The following is a 26,461-nucleotide window of genomic DNA, read 5'->3' as shown; positions in this document are numbered from 1 at the left end:
ACAGTTTTGGCTACCAGTACACAAAAAGGACAAATGAGAGCTTGAGCAGGTAAAGGCAGGCAACTAAAGTAATAAATGGAATGGATGGACTACAATGCCCAGAGAGGTTATCAAAATTGGGATTATTTTATTTAGAAAAAAGATGGCAACCTAATAACTATGTATAAATATATCAGGGGACAATATGGGGAACTCTACCATGATCTGTTTATACCAAGGACTGTGACTGTAGCAAGGGGGCATCCTCTACATCTAGAGGAAAGAAGGTTTCTACACTGACATAGAAAGGGGTTCTTTACTCTAAGAGCAGTAAGACTATGGAACTCTCTGCCTGAGGAGGTAGTGATGACAAGAGTTCAAGAGGGTCCTGGACGTTTTTCTTGAGTGATACAATACTATATGATATAATCATTAATAACTTCGAAAGGGTTGTTGATCCAGGGATTATTCCGATTGCCAGGTTGGAGTCTTGAAGGATTTTTTTCCACTTAAATGGGGAAAATTGGCTTCTAACTCACTGAGTTTTTTTTGTCTTCCTCTCGATCAGCATTGGGAGGTTAATAGGCTGAACTGGATGGACATATGTCTTTTTTTTAGCTTTACATGCTATGATACTATTTAATTTTTCATTATGGTTTATTGCTATGGATTAACATAACTATTTTTTCTTCGTGCTTTCAAAAAACCCTAACCACTTTATCATTCTGTCAATTTAGCCTTATTATGGCTTGTTTTTTTGCATGGTGAGTTGTTTGCTTAAAGGTACCCCTTAATGTACCATATAATATATGTATTTATAAACTTTTAAACAATTTTTGCCACTATCTTATGACCCCTATAATGTTTTTCTTTCTGTCGATGGGGCTGTGTGGGAGTTTATTTTGCAACGTGAGATGTAGTTTCTGTTGGTACCATTTTGGGTACATATGATTTTTTAATGAGTATAAAAAATATACCCTCGGTAAAGCCCAGGAGTTGCAAGCTATACTTCTTGATAAAGCTAAGGCCAAAGGAACACAGCCACAATGCAAGTTCACATCAGACACAGTGCATTTTATGTCCTATTCTTGGATGAGAATAAAATCTGCATTGATTTTTTCTTATGTGGACCATCACTCTGTGTGAAAACACATGACTAGCCTCATAGGCTATAATGGAGCCATGTACTGTCTGTGGAATACAGCGACAGCCCATACCCTGAAAATATGGACATATGCCTTTGCCCCAAAAGAGTTTAATTTGCAAATTATGTATGCCAGCATATACAATATGCAGATCCTGCATACTTTATGGAATTTCCATTGCACTACAAATTTATTACCCCAAATACTATCTAAGCCCCAAATACTGTACAAGCCATTAATTGTTTGCCACTGCTTAGTATAAGGTTCCAATAAAATTAGTTTCATGTTTTCAATTGGTAGCTACCAGGGGATATAGAATAGTTAAAGGTTAATTTAACACATTTATTTCATATACATACATAAGACAAAACACTATACAGAAAGCACTATGAAAGCTCTTGATGTCCTACTATCAAGAAATGTAGTCATGTATATATACCCTAAGTCCTGCTTCTTATATTCTTGAAATTGTGCTTGTCTCAAGTTTGCCTAGTCCCTGGTAATCTGGAATGCATGAATTCTATAGCATATATGAAGAACATAAAAAGATATTGCCTATCTAATATTGTACAGAACACACACTTACAAAGAAGGGTTCTGATTTTTTTTTTCATTTTAGTTATTTTTTTTTGTAAAATCTAGTTGCACACAACCATTGATTTAATGTTAGTCTTATATACATAGGTCTTATTAACTGTCAGAACAGTATTTGTTTTAACTGGAGGTTGATACTCTACAGAAAAAGATTCTAATCTATGACAACTTCCTAAAGAGGTTATCCGCTTTCTACTGTCTTTACAGTTATTTATTTGGTTATAAAATGGGAAGTCATACAATTTTCTAATTTACATGTATTTAAAATTCTGCTCACAGCCCTCCCTTATACCAGTGCAGTGTCCCCTATCTGCACAGTAGAATGGTGCAGCCCATTGACTGATCTGTCCATAGTAATAGTTGTCAGTCATGTTATCCTTGGTATTCAACAAGCACTGATCAGTTATCTAACAGGTGTGAATAGTAAATTACTGAGGGGTAGAATTTATACAATATTACTACCTGCAGCATCATCATATCTGTCCATGTCTGTGGAGAAGCAGCTCTTATATTCTTCTCCCTGTCTCCTCTGTGTGGTGTTTTTTCAGTTGACTTTACTAAACAACAATATCAGAACATCACCTGGATACAGTTGTGTTTTTGTTTGAGCACCTAACATTATTAACAGCTGCTGTTAAAGAAAACACACACATAACTGTCTGCAGAAAATGTTGGAATGTTGTTGTTAATAAAGTCAACTGGAAAAGAAAATCACCCCACAGAGGAGATAGAAGTAGATGAATAAAAATAAAATACATCTTGTTATTTATAAAGTGCCAACTTATTCCACAGCGCTTTCATGTAATTTATTTATTACTCATTTTACCAACCTCAGAAGGATGGAAGACTGAGTCAACCTTGAGACGGCTACCTGAACCAAGCGGGGATTGAACTTGCAACCTTCAGGTCATGAACGAGAGCTTATGACTGCATTTTTGCAGGCCCCTACATATATAAGGACTGCTTCTTCACAGAGAATGCTGCAGGGAGTAATACTGTATGAGTTCTGCTCCTTAGTAATCAAGTTGCCTATTAGATATCTGATCAGTGCGAGTTGAATATCAGACATGTTTACTTGGTTACATCATTGAAAGGCCAGTCAATGGACTATACCATTCTACTGTGCAAAAAAGACTAATGCAATAGTATTAGAGAGGGATGTGAGCAGGGAAAGAGCTTGCTGGGCGTTTGCCCTGGGTGATGCATGCCAGGAATAGGAGGGCATGAAGCTCTCCATTTTAAGATGAATTAACTTGCAGCACTGAAATAGATTGAAAACTTTAAGCATATGGGGAATTTTATTACTCTTGGACATTACCTGCCCCTTTTTTGGCCCAACCCACTGATAAGCATCAAATCTTTCACTTTCTTGAATCCTCCAGTATAATCTTCCCTAGTTAGGTTCAAAAAGAACACATGTACAACAACTCAAAGACGTCAAAACAAAACCCAGTAGACACCTTATAGGGTAAATATTTATAATGCTCTGCCCCAATAATGAAAGGGATTTACTGGAACTCCATCATTGATGAACTATTTTCAAGATAGGTAGTCAATAGAGATGAGCGAGCACCAAAATGCTCGGGTGCTCGTTACTCGAGTCGAACTTTCAGTGATGCTCGAGAGTTCGTTTCGAGTAACGAACCCCATTGAAGTCAATGGGCGACTCGAGCATTTTTGTATGACTGGTGCTCCGCTAAGGTTTTCATTTGTGAAAATCTTAGCAAATCACCAAAGTCATGTAAAAAACACAGAAATGGATAGGGCAGGCAAGGAGCAACATGCAGTGCTGCATTTCGGGCTCCGAGGTCTCACTATTAAGCCACAATAGTGGCAAGACCCCCCCCCCCCCACTGTCAGCATAACGATCGTTCTCCTCTGCCACAGCTGTAACAGCTGTGGCAGAGAAGAACGATGTTAGCCCATTGAATTCAATGGAGCCGGCAATACAGCCGGCTCTATTGAAAGCAATGGGCTGCCGGCGAGCGCGGGATGAATTTTCGGGAAGGGCTTAAAAATATAAGCCCTTACCTGAAAAAGAAAGATTTTAGTGTAAAAAAGAATAAAAATGCAGGCATTCTCTGCAATGGAGCCGCTGCTGCTGCCGGCGACTCCATTGAAGACAATGGTCCACTGTCACACCTGAATTCTTTTTCAGGAAGGGCTTTACATATAAGCCATTCCCTGGAAATGAATTAAAAGTGATTTAAAAAACAAAAAAAATAGATACTCACCTCCCTTCAGCTGCCGGGGCACAGCCGTGTCTTCTCCTGCTGTCCCCTGCACTGTGGTGCTGAACTGCTGTCATTCAGCTGAGAGCTGCGCTGAGCCAATCAGAGGCAGCGCTCACTCACCCATTCATGAATTCATGAATGGGTGTGAGTGAGATCTGCCTCTGATTGGTCAGGCTGTGACCAATCAGAGGCAGCTCATTCAGCTGGCGGGGATTTTAAATCCCCGGCTGCTGAATACTACAGAGAGCAGTTTAGGAGAACTGCCAGCTGGCCGCAGCTGAACTCCGTCTGCTGGGACCAGGTGGGTATATATATATTTTTTATTTTTACACATTTCTGGATGAATTGCAGGGAAGGGCTTATATATTTAAGCCCTTCCCGAAAATTCATTGTGCGATCGCCGGCAGCCCATTGCTTTCAATGGAGCCGGCTGTATTGCCGGCTCCATTGAATTCAATGGGCTAACATCGTTCTGCCGGGACAAGGTGAGAATATTTTTTTTTTTACTTTTTACACATTTTAGGATGATTTTCAGGTAAGGGCTTATATTTTTAAGCCCTTCCCGAAAATTCATCCCGCGCTAGCCGGCAGCCCATTTGCCTGCATAAGGCTAGGTTCACATAGCATTTTTTTTTCTGTTCACCCTTTCCATGCCAGAGTTCCATTTGAATAGCCAAAAATGGTATTCAAATAGAACCCAGAACAGAACCATCAATTTTATTTAGGCAAACAGATGCCAAAGGTGCAAACCTTGGTCACCATCTGATGTGGTTTCCATTCGCTTTTGTCATTTTTGGTGGACACAATAGTATAGTCAACTATACAATTGTGTCTTCCAAAAATTATGGAAACCATGTCGAATGAAAATCCACAGTTCACATCTCTTGTCTCTATTCAACTAATTAAAGTCAATAGTTTAATACAAGATTCAGTCTGAATACTATTTTTGGCAATTCAAACAGAACCCCAGGACAGACAAAGGCAAATGGAAAGAATAATGCTATCTGAACCCAGTCTTAGTGCCCAACTGTCCCATACCAATTAAGTTTATAGTCTACTTTTAACTTTGGCAGGCAGAAAGAGAAGATAAGCTAATACTATTTAAACTGAATACATTCTAATTATACACAGATATTTACTCAACAGATGCTAGTACAAATTGACAAAATCTAACAGATTACTTCTAGACTTCAGCTTGTTGTGATCTGTAATGTAATTAACATGAATATAACTGTACGTCAAATTGTTGATGTATGTGGTAGACATAAAAAGTAGAAGTTACAAACTGTTAGTCTCAATATCTCACAAGAAGCCATTAATTATCATTTTATTGTTCAATGCTATTTGTCACGAATCCACAATACGCAAATTCATATTTTTTAACAAATTTTGCTTCTATCTGTCAGATGATTGGTAAAAGTTGAAGTACCTTTAGCATGCTGCTGCATGGAGGGGAAGCTGTAAATTTAGCTGTTCTCCAGCTTGATAAGTTCCCTTAAAGATGACCAAAGTTGTTATTAGCAGCTTTGTATATGTGAAACTTTTTGGTCTCTGATACTGTATATGTACTCAAGTGTTTATGAATAGCATTGCTTGTCTTGATCAGCCAGATTATAAAATCAACTTTATTTTTGCTAAATTGAATCGGGTTTGTCCAACTCAATTTTTGGAAAAAAATAATGGACAATTGAATTTCCTATAATAACTAGCATAGAGGTCAGCATGTAGCCAATTAGCAGCTAGGATGCCTTGATGCCATCACCAAATGTGTCGTCGATCTTACTTTTAGGCAGCAGTTTCAGTGGACATCTGCCTCACATGACCTAACCATATATAACATAGGCATAGTGTAATCAGCACCTATTTGTCAGCTGAGCACAGGACAGAGAAGCTGCATTACATTCATATGACTTAAAAAAATGTGGTCTGTTCTTAGGGACAGATATTCTCCAGAGGATATATTACTTTGCTGTGAAAGCTTGTACACCAGTGTTGCATTGGAGATACCAAAGGAAAAAGCTGCAATTGATGACCAGGCTGCAGCTTCAGAGCCAGGAGAGGGAAATTAAGAGCATAAATTGAGCCACCACCATCATCACTTCACCACCTTCACCGACATTGACATCTACCTCATATTTTAGCATGTCCAAAGTCAGCAGCCAGCCATCCATCCCCCAGCTAAGGGAACATAGAAAATACTCCCCCAACCATCCACAAACACAGACTGAACACAAGCATTGCACAGCTGCCTTTCAGGCTAGTGGACTCAGACTCTTTTTGCAGCATGATGTTCCATGCTAACTTATAGTACCCGATTCCCAGCCACCACCTATTTGACAAAGGAATCATCCGTGTCCTGCACTATGTAAGAGATGATGTGTGCTTGGCATTGCAGAACATTCTCTGTAGCAGGGTGCACCTGACCACATACATGTGGTCCAGCATGCATGGCCAGGGGCGTTACATATCCTTAACAATACACTGGGTCAATGTCCTGTAGATAGAGCAAGAAGGTGAAAGTGGTGGTTCATGTTTCATGGCTCCTTCAAGATTTGCGGACTTTATCTCCTTCTCATCCTCCTCATTCTCCCATGAGAATGCCCTGCTTTGCTGTTGTGTTTATCTAGTAGAATCTGTCCTTTGAAAAAAAAATGATGACATTGCTTTTAAAATGAGCAACATACCTGCTGTCTCCCTTGCTGTAAGTTTTGGTAACGGTACTGCTTTTCCTTGGAATAGGAGCATTAGGAGTCCCATGCTTGACTTTTCTGTATAACTGGTAGAATTTGTACTTGAAAAAATTATGACATTGCTTTTTTATACAAGCAGCACACCTGCTGTCTTGCATAGTGTACTATATACTAGTTTTACTAATTTTAGGAGAGGCACAGTGTTCCCCAGATGTGTGGCTGTGTTCTCATGCAATTTGGGAAATTTTGGCTGCATTGGGGACTTTCTGGAGGACAAATTAGTGAACCAGATCTTTACTCTCATTGACGTTAATGGTATTCAGAATCGTTCATCCTAATGCATGATTATTTTGGTGAAAGAACGATAAAACACACAAACATGTACAAGGATTATATCACACTGGGGTATAATAGCTTCTAGTACGATACTGAAAAGGTTTTCATATTTCCACTAAACTATATTTAAATATGAAACAATAGGTAAAAGTTTTCAAATGTGATGTATTTTTACTACTTCCTGCTTGGAAGTCCAAAAGCTGCCTTTTAACTCACAGATAAAGTAAAAACAAATTAATAAAATTCATTATATTGGTCCCTTCTATGATTTTCATCACATTTTATATTTAATTACAGATATTTTCTTTGTGTGAGTATATCTTTTTACTGAAGCTGCATTCATACCATTAAAATGTATTACAAATTAGTCATTTTCTCTTATTAGATTTATTACGCATGTTTCTATTTAATAAGAAAATGAGTTCCAAAAACCATTAATATAAATAAAGCAGATGCAGCTGTATTTTTTCTGTTATTGGGAATAGATTATGCCTGTACTAACCATGTCGTAAATAAACTAACTGACTTAGACCTCAATATATTTCTTTTATTTTCAGCTATGTTAACATACAGAATGTATCTTTTATTTTTTAGACATTGGGACAGTTTTAAAAGTTGTTTCTGTTCCCAAGGAGACTTGGCATGATTTGGAGGAAGTCCTTCTGGAAGAAATGACAGTGTTTAGGGTAAGTGTAATTTATAGCAGCACTAAGGCCTCATGCATATAGCTGTATTACAGACCGATGTTATCCAGATCCATAAAGCAGTATCAATAGTCCGGTATAGGCTTACACTTTACCATCAGATGTCTGACATTTAAATGCACCCAGAGGCTTTTTCTCACAGCTTATAATACATAATTGGATGCCGTACTATCTAGGTACTCTTCCCTAGGAGGAGTATTTCTGGTATAGAATACAATAGCTGACAGAGTCACTATGCAGCATCCACAGAGTGCCCATGGGTTTGTAACTGCTGTGTGCATGAGTGCTTACTATTATATAGATTTGTCGAAAATGTGCAATGAGTTTGTTTTTTAAGAAAATAATAAAGAAACAACTGTGTATGTAAATTAAAGGACAATTTATTAACTGTAAGAACTCGGTGTCTGGATGCACACATTCTATAATCTGGCCATAGACACTGCAGTAATTTAACTATTACGATCCCTGGAATTCTTAATGTATTGAGCCACTAATTTGAAAATTATACTATACAGGCTTTATGGGTGGGAATTAAACTGGTATGAGCAATCTCTGTTCAATTCCATTGTTGTATTGTTTTCCACATAACAGTTATTTTTCTCTCCTTTCTTAATTGTCTTTGTTTTCTTGGCCAAATTACTATTTGTCTACATGAGTGTATTCTGTTACAAAGAAGTGAGTTGTCCTCAGCCCCTTGAAATATTATTTCCACTTAAATAAGCACATATTGCATGCGGTTTATAAAAGTCTCTCTAAGGCATTCTTCAGGTGTTTAAAACTCCAGTATTAATATATGCGGCTTAGGATATGCGAGTAGAAGTACGTGATTCTCTATGTATAAAGCTGGAAGGCATATCAGTCTGTAACAATACCCAGAATAGCAGTAAAAAAAAGCTTTAAAGAGAGAAAAATCACAAAAATGGGGATACTGGCTCTTCAAACCACGGAAACATAAGAGTATGTATTAATTAGAAAGACAAATACTTGGTAAATGCAGGTAGCATTGTTAGCAGAGATAATAAATAATGTATCTCATTAAAATGTTTGGCTTTATTAAAGCTCTGCACAATTTCTAAATAGTATTTTCTGTGTTGATTTGGATTGGTATTTTTACTTGTTTTGGCCTTTGTATGCTAATATTATTTATAAGCATAGACAATAGTAATTAGACTAAACTAATCTATATGTTTTGTGCATTTTCTCTGCAGGAGCCAACTGTAATTTCATCCATGGAGATTTCCACAAAGCAAGTATGCAGTTGCTTTTATTACACTTACTATGTTTCCATTATCCTATAGCCTTAACATCCTCCTGACAGTATCTTGGCTGATGCCGGTCTATTAATTGTGATAATACATCCTTTCCTTTTAATTTGACATCCGCTGGTTGTAGAACAGCGTCATTAAAGGCCACATGAAAAGGGAACTTTTGAAATGCATCTATTGCTCTTATGTTATAAACACAACATAAACTTGTCAGCTAGTTGACGGCAAACTTCTTCCATAGTTTATCTTGGATTCTAATACTGGCGTGTAATTTGTGCACGTATGGAAACACACATTTAAAAGAAAATGTCTGTCATTTTAATTGAAAACAAAACAACAGTATTTGAGAAAGCTGGAGCCCTTCTCCCTGCCTAGAATTATAAATGTATAACCATATTAAAGAAGTACTTTTTTTCAAATTTTATTTAGGGGAAATCCAAATCACTGACCTCAGCTGTGAAGAATCCTCAGCTCTTTGCCTCTGGGTTGTGTATTCTGCACTTTTCACTCAGTCCCAGGTCACATGACCAACACCTTACCAAGGCTCTATGTCCTGCATTTCATGGGGCAGATTTATGACACCTGCTAAAAAAATACCTGTCTTTCCTGTTCATAGCAACCACAGAGGAACTTTCATTTTCAAGAGCGGAATGTAAAGTGAAAGTTGCTCTGTAATAATAAAAAGTACAAATGCAACATTTTTAAATAGAAGCTATTCTTAAGTTTTTTATGTTTTCCGTAATGTAGCCATTTATGGAAAATATATAAAAAAAAAACACAGCTCATAATTATTGTTCATTGTAGAGTAACACTTTATCTAGGATACGTTTCTGTAACGTATTACAGTGAACAGACCTGTGATGATGATGAACATAGTAATATAACAAAATTACAACTTCATTCTCCAAACTCATTAACTGGAAAATATTTACCTATGTATATTTAAACTTGGAAAGCAGACTTTTAACGTAAGACATTAAATGTCCTGCTGTCCCATGATACTTTTCTTCACGCTCAAATGCAATGTTCTGAAATTCCAGATGAAGCTATGCATAATACATAGACAAAACAATGGAAAAAAGAATTTATATTAAATGAGGATTATGGTGAGGCTGTCACATAGTCTATGCCGTTGTGCGATATGAATGGTCACATATTCTTCTCTATTGCCTTTGTGTGCTTTAGGTTTAAGGCATAGAAAACAGACAGAACATCTTTGGCTGTTAAGCGTGGTATTACCTAGATATTACAAATATTTAAACAAAAGCCATAACTCAGTTTGGAAACAGCTTGCACTATCCATATGGGAATTTTTTTTTGTCTGTTTGACTTAATTGTATTTGGCAATGGAACATGTTTTATTTGAGAGCAGGGAGGGATCTGTTGTGTTGGCAGAACTACAGTTAAATGCATCAAAATATATATCCTCAGTATAACTCCGGAAATACAGCTACAAGCTTCAAGGCTTTCTGTCTTTCTACGTCTTGGGCAGTTTGATGTTAAGTGAATGGGGACTGCTTTCTCCCATGATGAGAACTGTATTCGTCATAACATCCAGACACTGCATTCAGCTGCAGACTTTGGTTATAAAGAAGCACATGTTGTACAGCTAGTATATTGTAGTTTTATATGTATTGTTCTATGCAGTGTTTTGTATGCTGTATACGTGTGTGACCATTTATAGTAATTGAGCAAAACCACAGCCAAATATAATTTAAAATTAATTCATTTGGGTTTTGCAATTAATGGAACTTCTACAATGCTTCTAACCACTTAAAAATCAAACAATGTGGCAGGGCTATAGCTGTACATGTGCAGAAGTAATATTACCCCTGTGGAAAATATATGCTTAGTTCTCTTGTTTCTATATACACAATTAAATGAGTTTTCTTGGATACTATAAATAAAGTTGACTAAAAAAAGAGTGCTGTATGTACTGACACTATAAAACAAGGTGATGCAAAAGTCTGTACACACTATTTAACTGGAGTAATAATGAGAAAATTGACTTACAAAGTGTAAAAGTAATAATTGGGAGGGAGGCTGCTTTATTTAGTGGAAAAAAATATTTTGGTGGCCATTTTGAACTCCACCATATTGAATTCTGCTCAGATTTTTTAAATGGTGAGAGGGTCATATGATATATCAATCTTGGCTAACATTTACTCAGAAAAACACTGGAAGTGTCAATTTTGCAGACTCTGTGAGAAGATATATACCATTTCATCTGTGTCGGCAAAATAAACTTCTTCCATAATGTCCTGGAGAACCCAGTCCTTGATTTTGTGCTGAATGTTAATTGTTTGATCTTGACATCCACTTTCTATACATTCTATAAACATCCTAAAGCTGGTTCCTGTGCTTGAGTAAGTACTCTTTTAACCAGAACAAAAAACTACCACAAAGAGTACCTTCTATTCTGAAGAATTGACCGTGACAATATATGACATTCATTTAAATGGGCACCTTGTTATACCAGAATTCTCCTGCAGTGATTGAAGTAGATCACCAGTTGGTCCAAATTTAGAGAGCAGGTTGACCAGATGGGATAGCATTGTTCACTGTTTGTATTGAATTTTGTAACTGGCATGTAGCGCAAATCCAGCCATAGCGTGTACAATATCACTACTGAAAATAGTACCCGAGGCTCAAATACGAACCCATATATATCGATAAAGGCAACAGGTTAACTGGGAAGACAGTGCCATAAACATTTAATGAATAGCATGCAACCATAAACATGTAACAAGGGGGGGGGGGCATGAGTGACATGGCGAAAAGGTACTTAGTAAAGTTATAGGAATACCTTTAAGGACAATAATTATGAAAATCATGTTAGCGCTAGTAGCCAGGAGAGAAGGAATGGGGGGCTAGGACTTAATATATTTATGTGAGGGTGCTCATACTGATAGAAATGTGTTGTGATGGTTGTGCTTTTAGCCAAATTCACAAATGCTACATAAACTAAAATGGCAACGTTTTATTCTCTCTAAAGAACAAAAAAAATTAAGTGATGCAATTACTGAAACAAGTTATGGCTATAATTAAAAGTAAGAAAAAAAGAAAACTGTAAGCCCCTCTCTTGTGTCTAGCAAATCTTGGAAAACATACATTATCAATCGAAAATTTTTGCCGTGCAATTTCTTCCACTAATGTTGCTCTAAACAATAAAATGTCTATTTTACAGCAACAACTCTACATTGGTTCACCGATGGGGGTTTCCCAGATCCCTTTACACCGCTGTGATGTTTATGGAAAAGCATGTGCTGAATGTTGTCTTGCCAGGGACCCCTATTGTGCCTGGGATGGTTCTTCATGCTCCCGTTATTTTCCGACTTCTAAAAGGTGATAACCTTCGCTATCTTCTGACGTACTGCTTATTGTATTAGCCTGTAGAGTTTTACAGCCTGTGCACCTTTAATATTCTTACAACATGTCATAATCCCCATAACATATGGCTGCTTGGTGTTATAGGAGAGAAAGCAAACAGGGCAGATGGTATGTGCTGCTGAGTTATATTTTATGGCACGAAATGAAATGTCTCAAACATGCATATGTCCATTCGTCCCGTAGCAGACTCGGAAAAAGAAAGAATAGGAGAAGCTCGATGTTAAAGATGCATTATCATTAAAGGTCATCATACATATTTGTTCATTAATTATCATATAATTGAATGACTCATAATCACTGCCTTTGAACAGAGGTTCTCCTCTCATTCATTACATATCAAAGAGCTGAGACCACAGTTGATCGCAGACAAAGTTACCACTTAGCTGTAGGAAAATGCTTTGTGGCTCATATTTCATAAACTTATGTGTTGACTTAATTTCTACATATGACATTTGTTTGATATTCTTCAGCAATTCTTTAAATAGATTGGCATAATTACTCAACTCTATTCTTTGAGATGTTTGACTTAAAATTAACAGCGGGCAATTTTCCTGAGAAGCCACTTGTGCCTCATGGTTTATTTTGATATATTAGATGGTTAGAGTGGGCCACCGAGTTTAATAAAACAAATGAATTCTCTGCTTAACAAAACAATCACATTTGCAATGGGATCTCAAATTTAAATGTTATTGCTTTCTATTGAAAATGTCCTTGAACAAATTGAATCACCTCTGTGCAATTGTGCAATCTGTTCTTAGCATGCACAACGTAGACTGTAAGTAATCTATTTAATAAACAACCTTCCAAGGCATAGGAGACGTAGCACACTTCCTTTTCAGCCTTTGTATGAAATGACTTTGATCCCCAGCAGAAAATAACTGATTATCCCTCTATAACAGCTGACATGACTGATGCAACCAAGTGTCTCTACACCAAGAATACTTGACTTTTGTATACAGGAAGCTGAGTGAGATGATTAGAAGCGGATTTACAGCTCTGTTCTCAGACTAATCCCTTTTGCTGTGTCCTGACTTTGCAAATCCTCTAGCCATTTTCTACAATGACACTTTTACCATTTACACCCAGCTTTGTGTGCTCAGCTTTTATTAATGGACTTCTACAAATGCTGGATATTTTGCAAAAAATCTAAACAGTAGAATATTTTACTAAGCATATGTGTGTGTGTGTATATATATATATATATATATATATATATGTGTATATATATATATATTACAATACATATAATATTATATATATATATTATAAATATAATATAATATGTTATGTGTATATATATATATATATATATATATATATATATATATATATATTATAGACATTGATACATACATTTTTGAATCTGAATATGTAAAAGTAAATAATTTTATATAGCACTACTCAGGAATGCAATTAAAACTAATATTAACAATAGAGATGAGCGAGCGTACTCGTTTCGAGTAATTATTCAATCGAGCACCGCGAGCACTCGTTTCCAGTATTTCAGTACTCGGGTGAAAAGATTTGGGGGGCGCCGGGGGACAGGGGAGGCGTGGCGGCGTGGGGGGAAGCAGCGGGGAACAGGGGGGAGCCCTCTCTCTCTCCCTCTCCCCCCCACTCCCCGCTGCAACCCCCCACTCACCCACGGCGCCCCCCGAATCTTTTCGCCCGAGTACGGAAGTACTCGAAAATCGCGGTACTCGGGCGAAAAAGGGGCGTGGCCAAGTACGCTCGCTCATCTCTAATTAACAACAACAAGAACACTAGATGAAGACTCGTGTAGCAATCTGAACACTAAACAAAATGGTACACATAAGGTATGTTAAATGCTGCAATATGCCATATTTTTCTCTTTTGCTGTACACAGGTTTAGATACATGACTCTTGGTACTGCTGAGCCTAAATGACCATATTTCATATTCTTACTTGGGATTAATGTATGGACATTGTGAAAAACAGTGAAGCTTTTAGTAACCCCTATGTTAAAAATGGCCATTGAACACAACAATAATGCAGAAGCAATATTGTAATTTAAGCTCAGCAGTACCAAGGGTCATGTATAGAGATGAGCGAACGTACTCGGATAAGCACTACTCGTCCGAGTAATGTGCCTTATCCGAGTACCGCTGTACTCGTGCTGAAAGATTCGGGACGCGCTGCGGAGCGGGGAGCTGCAGGGGAGAGCGGGGAGGAACGGAGGGGAGATCTTTCTCTCCTTCTCTCCCGCCCGCTCTGCCCCGCTCCCCGCTGCGACTCACCTGTCAGCAGCGGAGCGTCCCGAATCTTTCAGCACGAGTACAGCGGTACTCGGATAAGGCACATTACTCGGACGAGTAGTGCTTATCCGAGTACGTTCGCTCATCTCTAGTCATGTATCTAAACCTGTGTACAGCAAAAGAGAAAAATATGGCATATTGCAGCATTTAACATACCTTATGTGTACCATTTTGTTTAGTGTTCAGATTGCTACACGAGTCTTCATCTAGTACCTAAACCTATGTACTGCAAAAGAGAAAAGTATGCCATATTGCTGTATTTTACATACCATATATGCACCATTTTCTTTATTGCTCACAGATTGCTACATGAATCTTCATTTAGTGTTCTTGGTAATATGGTAAAAGAGAAAAATATGGCATATTGCAGCATTTCACATACCTTATGTGTACCATTTTGTTTAGTGTTCAGATTGCTACATGAGTCTTCATTTACTGTTCTTGTTGTTAATATTAGTTTTAATAGCATCCCTGAGTAGTGCTATATAAAATTATTTACTTTTGCACACTCAAATTCAATAATAATACTAAGTAGTTTTGCTATTATATATATGCATGAATTATCCTGCCTTCATAATTGTAAGAGTATTGATTGAAAAGTTGCTTGCTGAAGTTTCAATAGTCTTGGAGTCTTTAAACAGATAATGAGACCACTTTAAATTCTTCAGACCTGCTAAGTAAAGCAAAAAATGAAATACCCTTCCAACAATGCTTCTCCGTCTTATCGAACAAAATGTCAGCAGTTTGCAGTTTGAGATTTAACTGAGATCAATATTTCCAATTGCCCTGGGAGAAGCTATGCACACCTTCTCAATACACGTATCTGAAGAACATGTATTGATCTTTGTGCGAGACGCTGTTAGATGTGTAAAGAACTTGATCAGAAACTGTTACATGACAAAAGATAACAATAGAATGTTGGTTTGTCTTTGTAAATGAAATATGGAATTACTTAAATTCACTTGTCGAGTTACATGCTTTTCTGAAAGAATATTGGCTTTGAAATTCGACAGTTGGACATGGATTCAGATTTTTAATGACATAATATGCACTATTATCTCCTACCTTAAAATGGGAACAATGTACCAAAAGTTTCTTCAGCTTTTCAGCAGATTCGAGGATACAGAGGAATAACAATACTATCATAGTGTCTCGAAAGTTAACTTTTTCATAGTATTAGGTATACGATACTTTCAGCTGCAGAATGTAGTCAGTTGGCTGCCAGTTAACTAAAGGTTTGTTCATATTATCTTACAATGTACAGCCTGGATATACGCAGCTGTATTCATACAGTTGAATATGTCTAGTATTGACTCACTATAAAAGAAAACAAAACAAGCATTGAAAAGCATAGTTGACTACAGCTGAAAAAAGCATGGATACTTATCCCAGCCGGATATGCTAAAAGGAAAGTCTTTTGCTATACGTCCAGGTGATGGATTGTCTTTGTTTTTTAAGTTAAAGCCAAGATAATTACATACATATTTTTCTTATTTGCACTTTTCTTAGACGCACAAGAAGACAAGATATCAGAAATGGAGATCCTCTAACACATTGTTCAGATCTACAACATCATGGTGAGTAACATTCTAATTCCAAAATATTATTGATTTCTTCCTTCAGCGGAGAAGAACTACAGACTCCTCATTATAACCACTATTGTACCACTTTAGATCATGTATGGCACAAGGAAACTATTTAGTAGGGGGGGGGGGGGTAGCAATTTGAAGTCAGACAAATTCATTATAATCTGTGATGACTTTAAGTATTTTGAGTGAAAAGCTCCATGAAGAAGTGGAAACACTGCATGTACCACTTGGCTGAATAGGCCAAATTCATTGGGGAAAATTTATTGGGGCCAACAATGCACCTAATGTATGAAGAGGGGCATATCTCAGGCCATCTACGAGCTTACTTAGAAATGAGCGCCAGCCTTGAACTGGAGTAGATTTCTGCTATAATTTACATCAGTTTCTGGTATTATAATTAAATCTGTTAGGCCGATTGGCCAAACCCTCTCTATACAATCCAAGGCTTGCAACAAAAATTGAGGCTTTTTAATGCCTTATTTTCTATCGTAAATCTCCACATTGCTTGCTATCACTGGAGCACTGCTTCTTGTCTACGCAACTAGCTTAAAAGCAGTTTAGATAGTCCCTTTTACTAATGCTGTTCTATTCATTTCAATCCCCTTCAATATGGACTGTCATGTAAACTGCCAAAATTGTCATTTTCTTTTGTAGAATATTATACATAATTAGTAAACTAGATTCTATTAAGTTGTGCCATTTCTTTTTCTACAAGCTTTGCAGGGTGTTGTTAGTTTTACCTATCTTATATAATCCAAGTTTGTTCTATTAAAAAACCTATAATTTTGCCTTTATGGAAAATGCAGCACTTTATCCATTGTGTATCATTGGAATTAATTATAATCTGTATATAATACTTTGATTTGATGATAAAGTCAAGAATCAGATTGTTTGCGGGGAAGAGGGGGGGGGGGCATTTTACACTTCTTACTGATTTTTTGTCATATTGGAAAATCAGCAACATTCCGCAATCCTCTACTTTAGTTACAGAGAAAAGAAGAATCACAACCAAGTTGTGTGTGCAGTGGTTAGTGATGAGGGGAATCTTTACATGCAGCACAGACCTTCCCAGCGTTTGGATGTCCTATCTTTTGCAGATGCAAGCTTTTTTTGCCTATGAAAGACGGACAGGTGAACACATAATAAGGTTCTATTAGACGCACTTTTTTTGCGCGCGTAGGCGTGCACAAAAAAACACTTGTTTGACTTCACCCTTTGCAGCAAAATAACTAACCAGCAAATGCTTATCTTTCTCAGCTCCCTGTTGTCTTCTGTGCTGCAGGTCTACCCTCTGATGTCACCTTTCAGGCTTTCCCAGCCTGTTTACAGTACATCACAGGCGCAGCAACCAGTGACAGAGCTCAGCACTCAATCACTGAGCTTTGTCATTGACTACAGCGCCTATGACATCCCGTAAATAGGCTGGGGAAGTCTGTAAAGGTGACGTCAGAGGGTAGACCTGCGGCACAGAATACAGCAGGGAGCCGGGAGAGTTGAGCATTTGCGGGTTAGTTATTTTATCGACGTCCCAAAAACTGGTGGGAACTGCAACCTGGAAATACAGAGTGGAGGACCGAGCAGGTGCATAGGAGACCGCATAGGCAAGTGAGTATATGCCGGTTAGTTATTTTATTGCATGGGGAATAACCTTTTAACAGTAAGTGCTACTTGGAAAACCCCTTTTAAACATCTCACCATGTATAGCCAGTTCTATCCTAAATGTATCTTGCTATCATCTCATATCATTAGTCTTTTTGAAGTAGGCAGGTGAGCTTGGATAATTTTTTTTTTACTATGCTATTTGTTTGAAAGATGCCCTGACACACTATTGAATTAGTAGTATTGTAAAAGAAGGCATCTGTTCAAATGGGTTTATAATCTTAAAAGAAAAAGAAAGGAATACAAACAACATATGGTCTAATCTAACCATAATGCAAAAGCGTAAAATGATGTCAATTTCCATACAACTGATTCATATCAAAATAAATGACTGTGCATTATGCTTACATAGTACTATTATGAAGCATGCAATGTCTGTAGTTAAAAGCTTTGATCTTTTTAGCCACTTTGGATGGATGACTAGAGAGATCTGATTTCTTAACCCCTGAGTGACGGCCTCTTAACCCCTGAGTGATGGCCCCATTGCCGTTTTATGTTCTGTCTTTGTGGGCTTAAATTCTCAGGGGAGTAAAAACATGCATCCCCTGAGAGCTGACAACCTGGTGATGTCATGTGGGGGGGCTACTGTGAGTGAGCCCCGGTCACACAATTGACTTTATCCAATGCATAACACCGATCGCATTAAAGTGAATAGAAAGTAAAAAATAGTTAAAGTTTTAGCTCCCTCATGGATCGGATTGGGGAAGGGAGCCAAGAGTACTCACCCCCGTCCTCTGCGATGTACCGTGGAATTCTGGTGCTTGAGGACCTGACGCCGGCGTCTGCGCATGTGCGCCAGACGTCACTACGTCACATGCATGCGCAGAAGGCCGGGAGGCCCGGTAAATTTAAAATTACCCTGCTCCCCGTTGAGAAGCTGAGAGCAGGGTGATGACACCGGGCACTGCTGTATGTGGTTCCAGTCACATGATAACTGTTATCCAATGGATAACAGCGAACATTTAAAGTTAAAAAAAAGTTTAAAAAGGGTAAAAAAAAAGAAAAAAAAGTTAAAGTTTCATCTCCTTTCATGGATCATATCCATTAGGGAACATGATATTATGTATTTAAGGCTGCAGGATTTATCCATGGACCTTACCCCGGATTCTGCATGCGCATCTGTTGCCAAAATGGCAGACTATGTGCAGAAGCCGCAGATTGCCAAGGTAATTTAAAATCTGCCTGCTCCTGGCTACCAAAGATAAACGAGAGCCTGGAGTTTTCACAGGGGGCTGCAGTATGTGGTCCCTGGTCACGTGATTGCCGCTATGCAATGAATAACAGCGATCACGTAAAAGTAAAAAATCAGATCCGTTAGGGGAGATGAAATAACTTACCTAAGTCCTCCGGTGATGTCCCCCAACGGGACCTCTCCCAAGCTTTGGCACAAGTGCCATCACCAAAATGCCAGATACAAACACAGTAGCTGTGGAGGGCCCAGGAGATTTAAAATCTTCTTGCTCTTGGCTACTAAAGAGAGCCAGGAACCTGGAGCAGTGACCGAGGGCCGTAGTGAGCGGGATCGCCGTTATCCAGTAGATAAAAAGTTAAAACACAGTTGAAGTTTAATGCTCCTTTTGGTTTGGGCCCCGTTGTGCATAAAGAAAGAAGATTAGGGCCACAATGGGTATGTTTCTAAACACAGGACAAACAGAGAGGGATCCATTTTGGGGCAAAAGTCTTCATTCATGTGTTTAATGTACAAAAAAAGCTGTTTTTAAAATGACACAATTGCCAAAAAATGAAAGTTGTAATTTTTTTCCTTCAGCTTTGCTTAGATTTATTCAAAAACTGTGGGGTCAAAATGCACAGTACACCTAGATCAATTCATTAAGGGGTCTAGTTTTTAAAATGGGGTCATTTGTGGGTTTTCTCCCTTGCTTTGGCCGCTCAAGGGCTCTAGAAGTGGGCAATGGGGCCTAAATCACCTTCAGGCCTTAGTCACACGGGCGTTTTTTGCTGCTATTTGCGGATCGCATGACGGATGCGCTTCCACAAATCGCGTGACCGGGGCCATAAAATCGCCCGAAAAAACTGCTCCTAGCCGCGTTTCAATAGAAACGGGCCGGAGCTGTCCAGCGCATTGAATTCAATGGAGCCGGCAATACAGCCGGCTCCATTGAAAGCAATGCGCTGCGGGCGATCTCACGATGAATTGTTGGGAAGGGCTTAAATATATAAGCCCTTCCCTGCAATTCATACAGAAATGTGTAAAAAAATATATATATATATACTCACCTTGTCCCAGCAGACGGAGTTCAGCGCGGCCGGCCGGCAGTTCTCTGAACTGCTCTCTGTAGTATTCAGCAGCCGGGGAATTAAAATCCCCACTTGCTGAATGAGCTGCCTCTGATTGGTCACAGCCTGACCAATCAGAGGCAGCTCTCACTCACACCCATTCCTGTGACCAATCAGAGGCAGCTCATTCAGCAGGCGGGGATTTTAATTCCCAGGCTGCTGAATACTACAGAGAGTAGTTCAGAGAACTGCCGGCCGGCCGCACTGAACTCCGTCTGCCGGGAAAAGGTGAGTATATATATATTTTTTATTTTTACACATTTCTGGATGAATTGCAGGGAAGGGCTTATATATTTAACTCCTTCCCGAAAATTCATCCCGCGATCGCCGGCAGCCCATTGCTTTCAATGGAGCTGGCTGTATTGCCGGCTCCATTGAATTCAATGGGCAAACATCGTTCTTCTCTGCCACAGCTGTTACAGCTGTGGCAGCTGTGGCAGAGGAGAATGATTTATCTTCTATATGTTCTCAATGGGGTCGGCGCTGCTGCCGCCGGCCCCATTGAGTGCATATAGAGAAGAGAACAGGAATCACAGATAGGTGCGATCTGCGATTTCTGTTCTTTAATTTATCGGACGAGCGCATAAAAAACGCTCATGTGTCCGATACCATTGCAAAGCAATGGTTTTATAAAATCGCCGGACGCAAGCGCACGCGCAAATAGCGCGATAAAACGCCCGTCTGACTAAGGCCTCAAGCAAAATATCTGTTCTGAAAGCTTCCAGCTGCTCCTTTCATTTTGGGCCCCATTGTGTATATGGACATAAGATTAGGGCCACAATGAATATGTTTCTGAACACAGGGAAAACAGGGGTATCCATTTGGGGATGTAAATCCTCATTTTCATGTGCACTGTAGAAAAAAATATGTCTTTAGAAGTACATATTTGCAAAAATATGAAATGTTATTTTTTCTCCTTTAAATTGCATCAACTCCTGAAAAAAAGATTGTGGGGTCAAAATACCTCTGACCCCCCTCAGTGAATACATTAAGGGGTGTAGTTTTTAGAATAGGGTCATTTGTGGGGGTATTTATCATTCTGACACCTATGAGCCTTTGCAATCTTGGCTTGGTGCAGGAAAACAAAGTGTTCCTCAAAATGTTGACAAGTAATGTTAAATTTGTATGTCTCCTAAATGGTTAAAAAACACTAAATTTTTTTCAAATGTGCGTCCAGAATAAAGTAAACAGATGGATATATATATCTTATCAAAAATTTGTACAGTATGTTTGCACATATTTGAGATATTACAGTTGAAAATGTGAAAAAAAAGTCTTACTGGTCATACTAAGTGGTAAATGTGCAGTGTTGCTCACAGATTATTAACCTTCAATAAACATTATTGCCTAGACTATACCATGCCAAGTTTATTATTGTATTTTGTGGAATTTTTGACCATTACTCATTTTTTCATTGTTTCAATGGCCAAGGAGAGGTTAGCGAGTAATCTAATATTTCATCTCTGCATCCCCTTAGCTGCATACATCATTTATGTAACCACTTTTCATAAACCATATTACATGACTTTTGTGTTTAAAAAACTACATTCTGGGAATAAGCATAGTTCTCTGTATCATATGCTCACACTTCTAAAAGAAATACATGACGTTATCTATTGTGTATTTGCACATTTGTCAGGGCTAGAAATGTTTCATTAGTGCTTTAGATTAAAATACTATTATTAACGCTAAAGAGAATGTGGCAGAGGAAACCAAAATAATCTCCCACATCCCCTTTAGGAGTAGTAATAGTGACGCCACGACCAACTATGCCCTTGGGCAACCACTGTTCATTCACATGAGCGTAAATATAGAACACTAAATTTCTACTGATTTGCATTGGGGTACTCACACATGCGGTTTTCCTGTGTGTGTATATACACGTGTGAAAAAAAACTCAGCATGTTCTATTTTGGTCTGTATAAATTCCATATCAAGTCAATGATACTGTACAGATAAGCAGTGAATATGCATGATTCATCCATATTCACTACGTATTTGCACATAAATTAAATAAGCCTTCATGCATTTTTAAGCATGCAAAACAATGCAAGACAGTTTAAATACAGGGCCAAGCACTGTAAATTTATGGCGCTTGGTCCTGGGCTTTAAACCTAGCCGATTGTAAATGGCGCGGGTTTAAAGCCCCTGCTTCTGCAATCAAACAGAAGCATGTCAGGTTGTCAGCTGCTAGTCATAGCTGATAACCCGGAGGAGAAGGCAGGAGTGGTTTTTAACCCTTTCTGCCTTCTCCTTTCCAAAGTACACAATGCTCAATGAGCGCTATGTACTAAAAAGTGAAAGTGAAAGTATAACTTCCACTTCACGTGACCACCGGGATTCCCTGCTACAGCAGAGCTACAGGGTCGTAGCAGACTCTAATCAGCTCTACCAGTGACTATTGTCACTACAGAGGATGTTTTTCCCTGTAACTGGGGCTCCTATGGATGCAATGGCAAATTGCAAATCATACAGTTTTCTAGTATACACGTATTTAAAATTCTGGCCACATATCTTTCTTATACTAGTGCAGTATTCCCTATTTGCACAGTATAATAGTATAGTCAATGGCACTGTTAGTCTATAGTTAGTCTATACTAGTGCAGTATTCCCTATTTGCACAGTATAATAGTATAGTCAATGGCACTGTTAGTCTATAGTAATGGACTAAATATGGTCTCAGTCATGTGATCCACCAAATATGGCATGTGAACCTTGGAATTTGACAGACATTGGTCAGGTATCTAATAAAGGTAGAAGCAGTTTTTACATTCTTTTTCCTGTTTATTCTCTGCATTTTTTTTACATTTAAATTTATTAGCAACATGGCAATTTCACCTAAAGACAAGCAGCTGTGTAATACAAGCAAATACACACAATGAAGTTGATGCTGTAATAATAATACAGTAATTATTACACCATAATTCTCATTCAGAAAGCACTTGGATGTCATCTAAGAATGTTACTAACTGAATGCCAGGTGTCACATGATGTGTGTGTTTGTCACATGACTGATGCCATGTTTAGTCTGCACTGATTGATACAGGTCCATCTCCTACACCATTCTAGTAGGCAGATAATGACTACTGCACTGGTGTAAGAAAGGGATGTGAGCAGTATTTTAAAAACATGCATATTAGAAAATTGCGTAACTTCCTATTCTATAACCTAAAAAAAAAAACAATAAAAAAATTGACTATCCCTTAAAGCTTTCCAATGCAGTTTAAGAAAATTAAAGCTGAATTCTGGTTATTATAGTTAACAAATCCAAAGTTTCCCTGAACATATTTTGATTTGAGACTGATTCAATACTTGGCCAATTTAAAGTGTTTTTCATGTACAATAAATCAGGTTTTTTTTTTAATTCTAAAATAAAACTCTTTTTTTTCAATTTAAGTAATTCATTAGAATCCTTTCCACAAAATTATATTTGCTCTTTGAGTTAACCTATGTATTTTATGATATTTAGTTGTATGCAGAGAAGATAATGGGACCCCATAACAAAGTTTATACTGGGCCCTGTTACTACTGTGTTGAGTTTTACCACCTGAGACAGAAAGGCCTAGTATTTTTACTAGAGATGAGCGAGCGTACTCGTCCGAGCTTGATGCTCGTTCGAGTATTAGGGTACTCGAGATGCTCGTTACTCGAGACGAGCGCCACGCGGTGTTCGAGTCACTTCCATTTTCTTTCCAGAAAAGTTTGCGCCGTTTTCTGGCCAATAGAAACACAGGGAAGTCATTACAACTTCCTCCTGTGAAGTTCCAGCCCTATCCCACCCCCTGCAGTGAGTGGCTGGGGAGATTAGGTGACACCCGAGTATATAAACTGGGGCCGGCCGCGGCTCGCCACAGATGCACGCTGAGAGACATTAGGGAAAGTGCCGTCCTGCTGTAGCTGCTATAGGGAGAGTGTTGGGCTGTTATCTTCATCTTCAAGAACCCCAACGGTCCTTCTTAGGGCCACATCTGACCGTGTGCAGTACTGTTGAGGCTGCTTTTAGCAGTTTTGCACATTTTTTTTTTGTATATCGGGCGTGCAGACCATAGCGTCCTCAGTCTGCAGTCATTTTACTGAGTATAGGGGCAGTACTGGTGAGGCAGGGACAGTGGTACAGGGAAAGAGATATACTGGCTATATAGGCAGTGGGCTTTTTCAAAAAAATTGGAAAAGAAATCTTTGGGCTGCCTGTGACCGTGTTCAGTTTACTGCGTGTCTGCTGGGGGTAGTAGTTGCTCATTAATACCCTAGACTGCTACTACTACTGAAATGGAACTAATACTGTGCTCCCCCTATACTGCTGCTTTGGAATTGTTACTGGGGCCTGTCTTGACTGCTACTATTACTGAAATGGAACTAATACTGTGCTCCCCCTATACTGCTGCTTTGGAATTGTTACTGGGGCCTGTCTTGACTGCTACTATTACTGAAATGGGCGGTTGGGCAGCATGTTACCCAGGAGAAGTGGCAGCGGAGTGTCATGCAGGCAGTGATTGTGCTTTGTTGGAGGTAGTGTGGTGCTTAGCTAAGGTATGCCTTGCTAATGAGGGTTTTTCAGAAGTAAAAATTGTTGGGGGGTGCCCACTCTCGCCGCTATTGTGGCTTAATAGTGGGGCCTGGGAACTTAAGATGCAGCTCAACATGTAGCCTCTCGCCTGCCCTATCCGTTTCTGTGTCGTTCCCATCACTTTCTTGAATTTCCCAGATTTTCACAAATGAAAACCTTAGTGGAGCATAGGTCCCATACAAAAATGCTCGGGTCGCCCATTGACTTCAATGGGGTTCTTTACTCGAAACGAACCCTCGAGCATCGTGGGAAGTTTGACTCGAGTAACGAGCGCCGAGCATTTTGGTGCTCGCTCATCTCTAATTTTTACCCTTCTTTATTCCATCCAATTACCTTTTGGTCCATTTATCCTCTGCTTTGAGAGCAATGCAGTTCCTCTTGAGAGGGGAGTACTATACAAGTATTCACCACCCAGTAGCATAGAGGATGAGAACAACTAGGGCTGTATCCCATAAAAATTATATGGATTGTCTTATGGTATATACAGTTGAAAGAAAAAGGAGGTAAATCCTTTGTCATTACCTAGATTTTTGCATTGATTGCTACTAAAATGTGGTCTGATTGTTATCTAAGTCACAATTATAGACAACCATAATCTAAACTGATAATACACAAGCAATTGCCCTATTCATGTCTTTTATTAAGCACATTGAAGAAACATCCCCAGTGCAGCTAGAGGAAATAAGTGAACCCTCACATGTAATAACCTGTAGATCCCCCTTTAGCAGCAGTTTTATATAACATTGAGGGGAATTTTGTACTGTTCCTGTTTGCAAATTTGTTCATCAATATTTCTGGGATGCCTTATATGCACAGCCTCTTCATACCACAGATCTCAATAGAATTAAAGGCAGGAACTCTGACTTGACCATTTTGAAACACAATTTTTTTTCAACCGTCCTTTAGTTGATTTACTTCTATGCTGTGGATCATTGTATTGTTGAATTAGGTGATGTCTCTTCAGCTTGATATCATGAACCGCTATCCTTACATTTTCCAGTAAAATGTTTTGATGTTTTGGTTGACCTTAGCATTCATTGTTCCCTGAATGATCGCGAGACGTCTAGACCCAGAGACAGCAGAGCAGCACCAAACCATGGTGCTCCCTACACTATGCTTCACAGTTTGGATGCAGTTTTTGGAATTCTATGTATGGCAAACAGCATATTTTACAAAGTATTTCTACCATATTTCTGTTTTGTTGATACAAGGATCTCTGAGTTTTTTATGTAGTATTGTAAAAAGGTTAAATAGCTTTATGAAGTTATAGATTTGTAGCTTTCTACAGCAGTTTTCAGTTTAACCCAGTAAGGACCCAGCACCGTAAATACAGTGTGCTTGGTCCTTGGATTAAATCCTGTGCCATAGTTAAAATATGGTGCAGGATTAAAGTTCCTGCTCCTATGTAGTAAATAGAGTAAGCAGAAGTGCTGCTTCTGCTATTCGAACCAGTGTTCATGTGTTCGCCAGATGCCACCTGGTAGACAGAGCTGAAGGGTCTTATCAAACAAACCCAGTTCAGCTCTGCCAGTGACTACCATCACAGGAGGATGTTTTCCCTTTCAATTGTGGCACCTATGGATGACTCAGTAACAGTAGAAAAGTGTTAAATTAAAAAAAAAGACTGTTTGGATGTCCCCCGAAGGTCTGATATAAAGTCATGGGGAACAGAGATGTTAAACAAAATTGTTACAAAAATAAGTATAAAATAAAAATATACATAAAAGAAAATGAC

The 26,461-nt window shown here is 38.6% G+C and overlaps 1 protein-coding gene across 1 annotated transcript in view; it reads left to right on the top strand.

Annotated features, from left to right (window-relative positions):
- SEMA3A (semaphorin 3A) overlaps nt 1–26,461 on the top strand; it is a 230,747-nt gene that overhangs the window by 188,686 nt on the left and 15,600 nt on the right. Inside the window, exons 12-15 of the mRNA XM_066592014.1 lie at nt 7,573–7,664; nt 8,891–8,932; nt 12,135–12,292; nt 16,123–16,190. Of these exons, the coding sequence (XP_066448111.1) occupies nt 7,573–7,664; nt 8,891–8,932; nt 12,135–12,292; nt 16,123–16,190 (360 nt within the window). The remainder of the gene's footprint in view (nt 1–7,572; nt 7,665–8,890; nt 8,933–12,134; nt 12,293–16,122; nt 16,191–26,461) is intronic.

Source organism: Eleutherodactylus coqui, chromosome 2 (genome assembly GCF_035609145.1).
Source record: "Eleutherodactylus coqui strain aEleCoq1 chromosome 2, aEleCoq1.hap1, whole genome shotgun sequence".
NCBI lineage: Eukaryota > Metazoa > Chordata > Amphibia > Anura > Eleutherodactylidae > Eleutherodactylus > Eleutherodactylus coqui.
Note: the sequence above shows the minus strand (reverse complement) of the source record. Positions and strands in the feature narration are given on the sequence as shown.